At 41.5% G+C, this 13397-nt stretch overlaps 1 protein-coding gene across 1 annotated transcript in view; it reads right to left on the bottom strand.

Annotated features, from left to right (window-relative positions):
- LOC142960313 (rho GTPase-activating protein 7) overlaps nucleotides 1-9399 on the bottom strand; it is a 76074-nt gene extending 66675 nt beyond the window's left edge. Inside the window, exon 1 of the mRNA XM_076102116.1 lies at nucleotides 9276-9399. Within this exon, the coding sequence (XP_075958231.1) occupies nucleotides 9276-9399 (124 nt within the window). The remainder of the gene's footprint in view (nucleotides 1-9275) is intronic.
- Nucleotides 9400-13397: the final 3998 nt, after the last annotated feature.

Raw genomic sequence — 13397 nt, 5'->3', positions numbered from 1 at the left:
TAACGATGTGTCGACAAGCTTTACTAAAAATTTTAAATAGGCTCATTAGAGAAAAACAAAAGGTAGATGAAAATTTTTTGATTGAGCCCAAGTAAACTATGGGAGAAAACACAATTCAAAAGGGTTTGATTATTATTCCTGCAAATTAACCATTGTCATGTCATTCAGTTCCCATTGATCTTGTAAACTTTTGTGTCAATGGTTAGTATTATTTTATTAACTACCTGATTCAAATAGTGAATGTCCTGGTTCAAAAGTTTTAAACATTGATGTGACATACATAAGAGATTTGACACGATCAGCTAAATGATTTTTCTCGAGGATAATCACCACTATGTTGGTCTTATTGATCTACAAAAACACAGTGCACTCCTGGTCACAGTGAGGGTTCTATTCCCTTATGAACGATCTTTGGCTGAATACAGACACAGATATCTACATCTGTTATAATCAACCATCAATGACGCTAGTACAAAAAATGATGTAGAGATATAACGGTTTGATAATTGATTTAATAGCTTCAGAGCTTAGCGAATGCAGAAATTAAAATTAAACTGGCTATTGGAACCCAACCCTAATGATATGCCTCTTTGCTTCTGTTAAAATGTAACTGTATGATTCTTTTTGTTTTAAGTTGTTGTAAATTTGCTTCGTCTATTTTTCATGTTGATGTTTACATAATTGGTTAAATTGTCTTTTTGTCTGCAACACAGGTGGATTGCTCCTCTAAGCAGACTTCCTCTGAGGAGTTGTGTGTTATTGTGATCAGAGCATTGGACTGAGCATTTTTTAAGAGACAGAAAATGCCAACAAACCACTTAAAGGTTGAAGGCAGTGGGAGCAGAACATTTAACTCCATCTCAAATGTCTACACAAAACCCTTTCCACAATATCATTTATACCGACAGCTTGAATCCTGAATATTGGTACCACTTTACAAAACCACACAGGTTCAAATATCTTGGTGGTGGATAAAATACAGTGAAAGTAAAAGAAAGCGATCTATGTTGGCCCGACATAAAAACGTTTTGGCTCGTCACAGTGACTGCCTTGCTGTTATGTTCTATCAGGCAGAAGAGTCTATACATTTTTCCTTCAACGCTGCGCAGCCGGATCAGAGCTGTAAACAAAGCAAACAGATCATTAGGCCGCTGGATTTACACTCGTTCTTGTCCATTAAGAGCCTTGGGGGTCGGCGCTGCGTTTTCATGAAAGCAGTCACAGCCACCTAACCACCAAACCGAACACTGGGCTCGCTGAGTTTAACAACTGCTGTTCAGCCTCGGGGTCACATGATCTGCAAATACAGGATGTGCGTTGTGTTCAGTGGATGAACACTTGTTAAGAAGTCAGCCATATTTAGCTTTGATATACGTTTGTCTCATTGCATCAAATGCTGTTTGGTCACCATGTGTGATCATTCGAAATGTTGATTTAAAAAAAAAGGAACAGATTGTCATGGACATATCTTGTAGGGTGCAGCGAAGGAGTGAAGAGTGCATGGTTTGACGACCTCCAGATTGTATCTCCGCAGTTTTTGCAGAATATTTTGTTCTGTTGGACATTTTCTGACTGTTTAACCAAGTGAACCCATGGGATGACGGTCAACACCACCTTGTTTGGAAGGTGTTGGAAGCACATTCTGGATCCTCCCGAAAGACTTGGCTTTGGACAAGGAACTCTGGGCTTCCCTGCTTAGCCTGCCTCCACCATGATGTGGTCATGGATAAGTGGTGGAAAATTACCACCTTTGCTATTTTTGTTTAGACCAGAAATCGAAGGAAATCTGACAGACAGACATTCTTCAAAAAGGTAAAAAAAAAAATTGCTCTGCTGCAATTTGCCCCAAAACTATTAAGATTCACTCACGGAGAAAGACGTGGTCGATGCCGGTGTTAACAGGCTCTTGAATGGCTCAACAAACAAAGCCCCTTTCTGTCTCATCTGCTGCAACATTAGAGAAGCATTTTCATTCTCAATCTGGATAGAAAAACCTGCTTCTTCCTTGTTCTCATCTTCTCCCACTCACAGATTTAATCTTCGGCAATCAAACAATTTTTTATAAAAATTATTTGGAGAGCCCCATATTGTAAAATATTCATGAATTCAGAAAGAATGCATGCAGAAGGGAACCCATCAGTAAAAGGGAACATTTTCAGATATTCTCTTAACTGATGTTGGAGTCCAGAAACCTGAATCCTTTCATTCTAATGCCAGCTGGATTTTTGTTTTTTACTTCACATCTGGAAAGGGTTTTTAACTGTAACATATAGCCTCGATCAAGAATAGTAACGCACGCGCACGCACGCACGCACGCACGCACGCACGCACGCACGCACGCAGGCAGGCAGGCAGGCAGGCAGGCAGGCAGGCACGCACGCGCACACACACACACACACACACACACACACACACACACACACACACACACACACACACACACACACACACACACACACACACACACACACACACACACACACACACACACACACACACACACACACACACACACACACACACACACACACACACAGACAGAGCCTGTGGTACAAATACAGTCAGAGTGACAGGAAACAGAGAGGAAAGAAGAGAAGGGCCGAGTGGGCGAGCAGGGAGAAAAAGAGCAAAGCAGAGAGAGGGAAAGTTAAAGAATGAAGTGTGGAGAAGAAAGGAGGAGGTGGGTATGTAAAGGAAGAAAGGAATAGAGGAAAGGCATGTGGTCCCAATGCTCAGGATGAGGTAATACTGCTGATGAAATCCAGACAGCTATGATGAGAGACCAGGCTGCAACCTCCCTTTCTTAGAAGTGAAGCCAATGGTAGTGCCTTAAACTTGCATTCCTTCTAATGGCCATCAGGGGGCGACTCCTCTGGTTGTATAGAAGTCTATGAGAAAATGACTCTACTTCTCTCTTGATTTATTACCTCAGTAAACATTGTAAACATGAGTTTATGGTCTCAATCTCTAGTTTCAAGTCTTCTTCAACACAGCATGATGTTCATTTAGTAAATTATGGTCCATTTAGAGTCAAACAGACCATAAAGCAGGGTATGCTTTAGGGCGGGACTACTGTGATTGACAGGTTGCTACCAAGAAGTTGTCCGGTTTGGGAGTTGTTTGTGTTTTGATCTTATAACGTTTTATAACCATAACTCTTTCAAAGTGTGTTTTCAGTTCATGGAAGTTCATTGTAACACTGTGGTCCTATTCAGCATTAGGGGGTAAACATTAGCATGTAAAGAGGGAGATATTTTTTTCCACATATTTGTATTGAAATTGTTGAAACAAGTCAATGTTAACTTATAATAATATAGTTTGGTTCCATAACTCCATGAATTGACTTTGTTTTTGGCTGTTAGTACTCCTCTGCTGATATGACCCAGCGCTTAAACTTCGAGAAGAAACTCATTTACCGCACAAGTTGAAAGACCACAACCAAAACTGTGTGTGTGTGTGTTCGTTTGAAAGCTGATGATAAAGAGTCTGTGTCTTAGCGTGTGTTATACTCTTTCTGTCAAAGCTGCAGAGACATGAGGGGGAAGTATGTGTGTGTGTGTGTGTGTGTGTTTCCAAGGGTCCCATCCGCCAGTGGCTGTTTAGTTTGGCCCATCTCTGATCACTGCAGAACAAACACCAGCCTTCACATTGATTCCTTCCATCACATTTGGCTCAGAGCCTCAGTGACTCTCTGCATTCTCATTTTCAGTTTTAATTATCTTTATCCTCAAGAACCACTTTATTATGTAAGGCAGTTTAGCTGTAAACTTATTGCATAATTAGTTGTCTGTTTATATAAATAAACAGTGGTAGCTGCTGGGTCTCCTTCCAAAACGAAAAAGGACCCAACAGGAAATGATGCGTTCGTTTTTCTGTGCCCTCTCCCAGCTTCCTTCTTGGCTGTATATGTATATATATATATATTTAAATAAAATAATTTGTTTAATTCTCCAGTATCACAAAGTGCAAAATGTATACAAACATGTTTACAAATAAAAGCCCAAAACTTTAAACAAAATTACAAAAATATGACGAATGACATTTTGTTAGACCATCAAAGTAAAAGTATAGATTTGTTGTATTTCTACATATCTACAAAGGGCTTAGTTTGCTCCACCTCATTAAACAGAAACATAGAATCTGTGAACGACTGTTGGCGACCTGCAGACATGTGAACAAGATCAGCGGAGAAATTGTAATCACTGAACTTTCGATCAAACTTCCTGGCTCGCCTCTCTGCTGATGTGCCATGATGGCGGTTCCACACGCAGTAGCAAAGGTCAATTGCAGTTCTTTACAGATTTCATTTGAAACTCAACAGGAACACAGCTCAGACACGGTGAGGACTTGCAGCATGGTGGCCTTACAAACCTGAATACCTCCTGTCACATTAAAGCATCTGGTGAAGTCTTTTTCCTGCTGAAGAGCAGAAACATGATGACTTCATAAACATGGCTTCAAGTCTATAAAACCTCCTATGAATCTGGATTTGATCAAAATGTCCTTTTAACATTTCACATTGTCTCCCACTGACGAAACAAACAACTTTTTACCATTAAGTTCTCTGTAGATATTTTTCACATGTCTTCACTGCCGGATTAAAATCCACTTTGCACCTGGAGTTTCTGGAGACCCCCACCCTGTCACCCTGTGATGAGTCCGTCCAGGCGTAAGGAAAAAGTTACGTCAAAGTTTACAGACTCTGTCTGGCAAGGGCTGTTTGTCACAGCGTCGCCGTTGAGGTTTGAATATAAGACCATATTTGGGCTGTGAATTATGACAACTTTTTAGCAGAGCGGTAAATATTAGGACGGGCTAATGAAGGAGAACGGATGGGAGAGATACTCCTGTGGAGAGACTCAGAGACAGACAGGGATGAAAGACAAGCGGAGGACAAAGCGAGGGACAGAGATGAGGATTACAGCAGCGATTCTCCCGGGCCGTGTTCACACTGCAGCTAAATACGGCCGTCGCTCCTCGGGAGAGAGGCAAAGCTGGTTCAGTTCACACACAGTTCGGTTATGAAAAGAAGAAAATATGTGGATGCAGACTGGGTTGATTCCACCACTCATTTTTTTTTTTAAATGGCATTTTAAATGATCTGCCATACAATATGTGGGAATAACTTTTTGTTAGCTGTTCGACAAGTGTCTGCACAGCTGGAAACAAATGTATGCGCAGACTAAATGCTGTATGTGCTGGAAAGTCAGAGACAACCAATGTATTACTTTATCTACAGAACTGCATCTGTTCTGGAGAATATCTGAGGTTCTGTGGTCTGTTCTGCAGTCTCATGGTTGAAAGAAATACTTTGCTAGTCAGGTGGAGAATCAGATGATGTCAGTTTATCACATCCTAAACAAGCAGCTTCTTCAGCCACCTCAAAATACTTTATATAATCTGATATTTCAGGTGTGCTCTTTTCGGTTTTCTTCATCTGAAGAAGTTTTTCTTCTTAGGTTCATTTGCAGTAAACCGGCTACACCTCTGTCACCTACAAGATGACGTTCCCATTCAAATAGTTTCTCCGCGATTGCGGTTGCAGTTTGAAACAGTTTGAAACATGTGGTTAAAGATGTAAATTGAAACAAAACAAAACACAAATCCCTAAAAAACAACTTTGTTAGGTTTAGCCAGTCCCTATGCAGACTTCTGCGGACTCATTTGAAACTGTTTGGTGATACGTAAATCATGATGAAACGTAATTCACAATGCAGTTGTGTTGAATGGGAATGTAATTTTTAGGAAACAGGGATACAAATCTTTAAAAACAAGTCTCTTGGGTAAAAAAAAATTAAATCCTTTGAGTCGTCTACAGCAGTACATTGCTTTGCTCCCGTGCTGATGCTCCTGTCGGTTTCTCCAAACTGGGGGCGAGCCGACCGACATCTACTGGTATTACACTGACTTTGGATAAGTAGCTCATACAACCTCACATCAAAACACCCAGACTCTCCCTGATTTGCTGGTTGCACTTTTTGGTTAGATATCATGGATTGTAGCAGCTCTAAATTCTTTTGGTAATTTGATAAATACAATCTGTTGTCCAACTCTATGCTAATAGGGCGTTACTGACGTTATTTGGGTTGGATTTGATGGTGCGTCTCCATCCATTATGCATTTTTTAATAAATAGCACAATTTTCACAGCATATGGAAATGACTCGAAATCAGTGGCTGCTTGGAAGGTATTCGAAATAAATGTATGTAAAGTACACACAGTTTAATGCAAAACCATTGCTGTGATTCTCTAAAAAAAAAACTCCATCTCCCCGTTTCTCCCTCTCCCGTGTGTATAAATGTGCGAGTGTGCTACAGGATTATAGAGCACAGGATTACATAATCCATCTCAGCCAATCAGTGAGCATGACTGCTATAACGTCATGTGTTGATTTAATCCAAACACACACACACACACACACACACACACACACACACTGACAGATGTAAGTGTACACACAGCTGGAGCCAGGTATCAGCTCTCACAGGAAAAGCAGAACCAGCTGTCTGAATTAAACACGCAGAACAAAAATACAGTTCCCACACAAACGCACTTACTGAGCAGCACACATGAACACACACAGGGAGTCAAGGAATCTGAGGTATTCCTTGAGGTTTAAGAAGCGCTCAGTGAGCATCGTGACAAAAAAAACAACAACTTCTCAGCTCAGAAAACTGCCTCAGCAGTCCTGCAGCCTGCTGATCACCAATGTGCTGTATTCCAACTCTGTGTGGGTGTGTGTTTATGGGAAAGTGTGATTTTAGTGACAAACATGAATTTACATTGTCAGGGTCATTGGAGTTCAGCTACTTTCAAGTAAAGTAATGAGCATAAGCAATCTGTAAAAAGACAGCCTTAGGTTGCACACACACACACACACACACACACACACACACACACACACACACACACACACACACACACACACACACACACACACACACACACACACACACACACACACACACACACACACACACACACACACACACACACACACACACACACACACACACACACACACACAAAAGCGGCAAGATGGTATCACAGTACCAGGCTAACAAGCTAGCAAAATTGGCTACATAACTAGCTAGCAAGCTAGCATGCCAATGTAAAGTAAAGCAGAACACAGTGAAGAGCATTACAATTTGCTATTTGTAGCCTCTCCCTCACGTTTACACCTAAGGCTTCCTCAGCACACGGCTGCAGGTCGCCCTTTGGTTCCCCTTGACATTTTCACGGCCAGTTCAGTGAATTAACCTTCCAGTCACACACACACCACACACACTACCTCCAGGGAAATAAAACCTAACCATTCCCTGCAGCTTTAGTTAAACCACACACCATTTTCTCACCACACACCACAGCTCTGAGTCCCTGGATCACCGATCTACTGAAAACCTGCTTTGTGTTAATGGTGATGAAACACTGCCAGACGCCTGCTGAGGAGGTTGAGTGTCAGAACAGAGAATTCCCGACCGCTCGTGATCTGTCAGATGGAGAGAGACTCAATAGCACTCAGTGAGGAGATTGCTGGGTGCTTGGAGCCGAGGACTTCATTTAGCACCCGCAGTATCAACAAGTGAGCCACCCTCACGGTTTGCAACAAACACTGGAAAACTGTTTCGGCGTCAGTGAGACGTGAAACCACAATCAGTCACAGCTACAGCTCACATGCTAGTGGTTTTGCCTTGGACCAACATGATGGACAGAAACAAGCAGGAGCCGGCCAGGATGTTATTGCAGCTTTTGAAAGTGGAACGAGAGACATTAAAAAAAGAACAGGGCTGGTGTTATTTAATCATTTTATGAAAATCAATAAGAGACTTAAAACCAACAATGATGTTATCTTCCTAACAAGCAAAGAGTGATATGGTTCATGTCTCCATGCCATACAAGTTCAATGTTTCCAAAAATACATTACAGAGAGATGCACTTACACTGGGTGACATATTCCTGCATTACAATCATCAAAAGTCAAACTGTACTTTCATTCTCTGGCAGTAGAGCTTAATGTCAAGCAGGCATCACTGGTTCCACCAACTCTTTCTTAAAACATGTTTGAAAGTTTTGACCTTTTGCACAAGTTAAATTCTGTATTAGTTCATTTACTTAAGCTGCAGGAAAGATATGGCAACAAAAACTAAATCATGTTTCCCCAAGACAACGTCTGTCACAGTGCCAGATACTGTTCAGGACCAACTGGTCCACAAATTGGTTCTTTTTCAGTGTTCTTGTTTTTCAGCATTTTAGTTTTTTGTGACGTATTAAACTTGGCTCCCAACATCAATAAATACATTAGATGTTGAAGTGGACACTTGTGTTTCTCAGCAGGGGTGACATCACCGCTTGAGAGGTGCATTTGAATTGGTTTGAATGTGAAAGTTTTCCCAGATGATGGAACAAAACTAAACTAAAAAAATAAAATAAAATAAACTTTATTACAATCGTCATTGACATCAAGTACATATATGAAATTTGACGAATGTATATGAAAAATGGTAAAAGATTCTCAAGACGAAAAATAAGAAGTCAAAATTCAATCTAGTGGTTTCCTGCTGAGCGTCCCGAATGGTCTATTTGTTTTCACGTCACTCAGCAAGACTTCTTTTTCAGTCGGCCCGACATTACACAACAAACGGAAGGCCACAAAACCACTTCGGAAAAACATCATGGTTGGCTTAAAGTAACGAGGTACAGTTTGGTTTGGGAAAACACCGACCCATCTACCTCCATCATTTTCTGTCGTTCTCAATATCTAATGTAATGTCACTAGCTTTGACCATTGCATCGTCACATGGATGGGTAATTCCAAGAAAAAGATCCTAGTTGACTTTCCATTGGTACTCAAAAAGGACAATTTGTGTCCTTGTACACAAAACTAATAGATTACCAAATGGTCACGAAATGCAAACCGCCATGAGACCAGGCTGGAAATGAGGACCTTTAAGGCCCACATTTGACAAACTGATGCAGGCAGCAGTTCCATAATATTCTGAACTACATCTCAGCTTTCAAGCTTGTTCAAAACACCACCGTAACATCACAGACAGTAAAACTTCACAGATGCTGACAGACTGACATTCCAATAAAGTATCACATTAGACATACATGTTGATATCATTAAAATTTCATAAGCCGTAATGGAAGATTTTAACCCTCATCTCCCATCCCTGATATCAATTACCTTCTTTGCTGCAGTAAACTGCATGAACTCCACTTTCCAATCTGCCGACCAGCTGAGTAATCTACATCCACATCATATCCCAACTCACCCGACAGCCGCCTCTCCCTCACGCTCCTCCAGAAGACATCCCAAGCCTTGTTGGTGGAATCTTTCACGTGCTCGCTAAAGGATCTCCTCAGTGGAGTTTTTTTTACCGCCGGGGTCTGAGCCATATTCCACACGTTCGACAGTCACATAGTCCAGCTGAAAAACCCTGCGTTTCTGGAGAGTTTCTAACCCATGTGGGCAGCTTACTTCGTCATGGCTCATGCCGAGGCAGTGTTTCAGTTCAGCAAAGTGAGGAAGGAGGAGGAGGAGGTGACACTTGATGCAAAAAGTCTGCATGTAATTTGTGAAACACCCGTCCTCTACCTCCCCAGAACCTCCCTCCGCAGAAAGTTGTGTGTGTTTGAGGAAGGGCGAGTGAGAGAAAACATGTGTGAAGAACTGTTTATGTGGACAAATAGACTATGACGGTGTGTGAGTGTAAATCTGTGTGTTCTCAAGGGGATGAATGCGAACCACAGCGGAGTGCGAGAAGTGTGGGAAGTTAAAGGATTTGGCCGGCCAGAAGAGAGGAAATGACATCTAACCTTGGTTAAAGATATCAGCAGCACACTACGGAAAGAGAGACACACTCACATCATGAACAGCAACTTGAATTCTTCCTCCTTGTCTCACTCTCACACACACACACACACACACACACAAACCACCAAGGCTTGAGGCATGAGACATGAAAGCAAAAACTTTCTAGCAAAACGTTTTCCAGGAGAGTGTGTGTGTGCGTGTGTGTGGGGGGGGGGGGGGGTGGACAACTTACATTCGAGGAACTTGGTCTCAGTTACTGTGTAATGTTAAAAGCCAGCATTCAGTGACATTACACAGACATACATGTTGATGTTGACTTGCTCTGACTGTCTAGAATGACTTGGACTCGTTTTATACACTTGAGACTGGACTCAAACTCAAGAGAAACTTGAGATGTGCGGTCACAGATTGAAGACTTGGACTAGTCTCAAAAGACTTAAGACCTGACTCAAGACGTGTCCCAAAAGACTTGCAAACAGCTTTGATCGTTACAATATGGTGATCACAGACTCAAAGGCCTTTACGCACCGGAAACAGTTTTTTTGTGTGATTAATTTGCAATCAATATATAAGTTCAAACTGTTGTTTTTGTCATGAGTATCAACCAATCACGTCGCGCGGAACGGACATATTCAAAACGTTCACTAAAGTGTAACAACATGGCGGCTCCGTAGTTGGCACCAAAACGACAAACTTTATTACTCCTTTCAACCTTAAAGACAGTGCAGACCATATCCACTCTTACTCTTCTTACTTTTCAAAATAAAATAAATATTTGCAGGTAAGTATTTCGCATTTTAGTGTCATTTATTTGTTTGTAAAGGCCTTATGTCTTATAAAGTCTTAGCCCTTTCTGTCTGTGAGATGAAGCCAGTTAGCCTTAAGGAACCAAACAGGCATCCACACACACACACACACACACACACACACACACACACACACACACACACACACACACACACACACACACACACACACACACACACACACACACACACACACACACACACACACACACACACACACACACACACACACACACACACACACACACACACACTAAAATCTGAACACATTTCCTCTCATGGGAAAGAGGAAAAATAAACAGTACAGGTCAGGACTGCTGGGAAGAAGGCGGAGAGGGAAAGAGGGGGATAGGGACGCAGTGAGTGTAGTCAGTCTAAAGGGTAATGAGGGAATGAGGGGACCCTTCCCAACCCTTTCTCACTCCCAACTCGTCAAAGACAGCAGCTTGGTCAGCTGACGTTGGACTGGTCAAACAAACACATGACTTTCCCTGCTGTTCGTGTTACATGAGGAAACAATTTGACTGTGACTTGAACTACAGTAGTTTCGTAATGCAACTTCTGTACTTAACCAAAACCAGTTCTGTAACAAACATTTTTCTTTTTTTAAACCCAAACGACTTTCCTAGCTCTTACCAAGTACTTGTGTGGCCTAAACCTAACCAAGTATTAAAAAGTAAATAAGCCTAGGCTGGGAGTTTCTTTGAAAAGGCATCATGCACGTAACAAGCAGAAACTGACTCGCCCAAAACTGGCGCGAGAGGGGTAAACTGGAGAATCATAGTTTGAAGCGTATAGAGCCCCCTCCCAGGGTGACCAAAATACACAGCCAAAAAAACAGATATACTTTATGCAAGTGGGAAGTGTGAGTTGGAAATGTTCTGTGTTAAGTTGCCGAAATGATCACATCCGCTATCACGGCTGAAGACAACACTTTTTCATGCAAAAATGTGTTCGTAAAGACGAACCCAGCAGCGAGTCAGTCCAATTAAATACATTAACATACACAGCACAGCTCTCTCCACACACGCGCCACAAGTCAAAACCAACAGCTGTCAGATCAACAGCAGAGTCAGCACAAACGGATCATTTTAATTAGTAATTTATTTTTTCTAATCAATTTTCCTGTTTTGTTTTGATTAAAATGAAATGTATGGAATGATGCAGCGAGAATATCTTTGTTTAGTGGTTCATTTGGTTCTTTGAGCAATTAGTGTCATTATGTCGACAGAAAACAGGATTCTTGGCAGCAATATAAACAATGTTACTTTGCTAACTGGCATTATAAAATCAAGAAAAAACTCCAGATATCGAGTATATTTGAGACGGTTTACGATTTCAGGATTGAAAGCACTTTTTTCTGAAACTAAAATGTGTGTTTTTTCTCTAGTCCCCTGCCCCTCCTCCACCCACTGGCCTCTCCACATCATTTAGCTCCTTCACTCAGCTTAATGATAATGAAGCAGCTCTTATCAGTGGAGTTCATGCACACACGGCAACTACGCAGTAGAAGTTTTAAATTTGGCCCTCCCCTGGTCACCTGAGAGCTCATTTTGGCCAATTTCATTCTCATCAACAACAAACATCCTGTTGACTTGACTACCTCTGACATCATGGGGATTCACTTCACGTTGTCGGCTTACAATCTAACAACGGCAAAGGAAAAGGAACTGCACACGTGTGGTCACTGAAGTCATTTAGTAAATGGTCAGTGAAGTCATTTTCATTAGTACATTTTATTCACTTCAACAAGTACATTTAATGTCAGATAAATGTGAAGGGTTCTCGGTATCGTGTTGATTAAGCAGGATAAGAAGGGTCAGATCATTGGATAAGTAACAATCATTCATAGTGTGACTAAACGTCATAGCAGAGGTGGTCTAGTGACCAATACTGCCATATAAAAGGTTTTACAAAGGAACTGTCCCAAAATTGATTTAAAGATGAAGCTAGACAAATAATCATCAATATCATAATCAGTAATAACAATAAGCACACTCTCCTCGCAACATCCAACAAATATGTAGTTAAATGCAGTGGTGTAAGGTAGTTACAATGGGTCGCAGCTCACACTATGACGGGTGCACGCTAGTTATGAAGCACACACACACACACACAACCATGACAGTTTGCTTTTTCAAGGGAATATATAGCATGACAACCTCAAATTTACATTTATTTTTAAAAGAACCTTGCGCTTGCCGCCTTACACATTGATGAAGGGCCTCTCCACAACACCCAGACAAACTACTATAGTATACTATAGCTATATCTTTATCAATGCCCCCGTTGCAAAGGGGAGCAAAGGAAAAACATTGTTCAATATTGGAGAATTTTCACATTCGAACAATGAGGATTTCCTCGAGCTCCGAAGTCAGACATCAAAGTCCCCAACCTACTCGACACATCTGACTGCATGAACGTCAGAAATTTCAGCTCGCTCCGACACCTGCAGGTCTGAAACACTTGAGTCAAAGCAAACTTATTTTCCCTTTTATTCTCCTGCTTTTGTTTTCCAAAGCATTCACACTCAAGCTCTTCAGAACAAAAGCTCGCTATTTGAATATCAGCACAAGCCAAAGCTTGATCAATTCACTGTGGTGTCATGCAAAGTTAAAACCATTCAATGTCACTATTACCGCATGCCTTCAATCCCCTCCAAGAGCCTCTCAGGCGGCTATTATTATAATATGTGTGGTAGAAAGCTCGTCCTCCCCCGCCCCCTCCTCTGCTGGGAGGGTGATGGGAGACATCTTCTGGCACATTTGTTTACC

Source organism: Anarhichas minor, unplaced genomic scaffold (assembly GCF_050575085.1).
Source record: "Anarhichas minor isolate MPS153535 unplaced genomic scaffold, ASM5057508v1 ptg000027l, whole genome shotgun sequence".
In the NCBI taxonomy this organism is placed as follows: Eukaryota; Metazoa; Chordata; class Actinopteri; order Perciformes; family Anarhichadidae; genus Anarhichas; species Anarhichas minor.
Note: the sequence above shows the minus strand (reverse complement) of the source record. Positions and strands in the feature narration are given on the sequence as shown.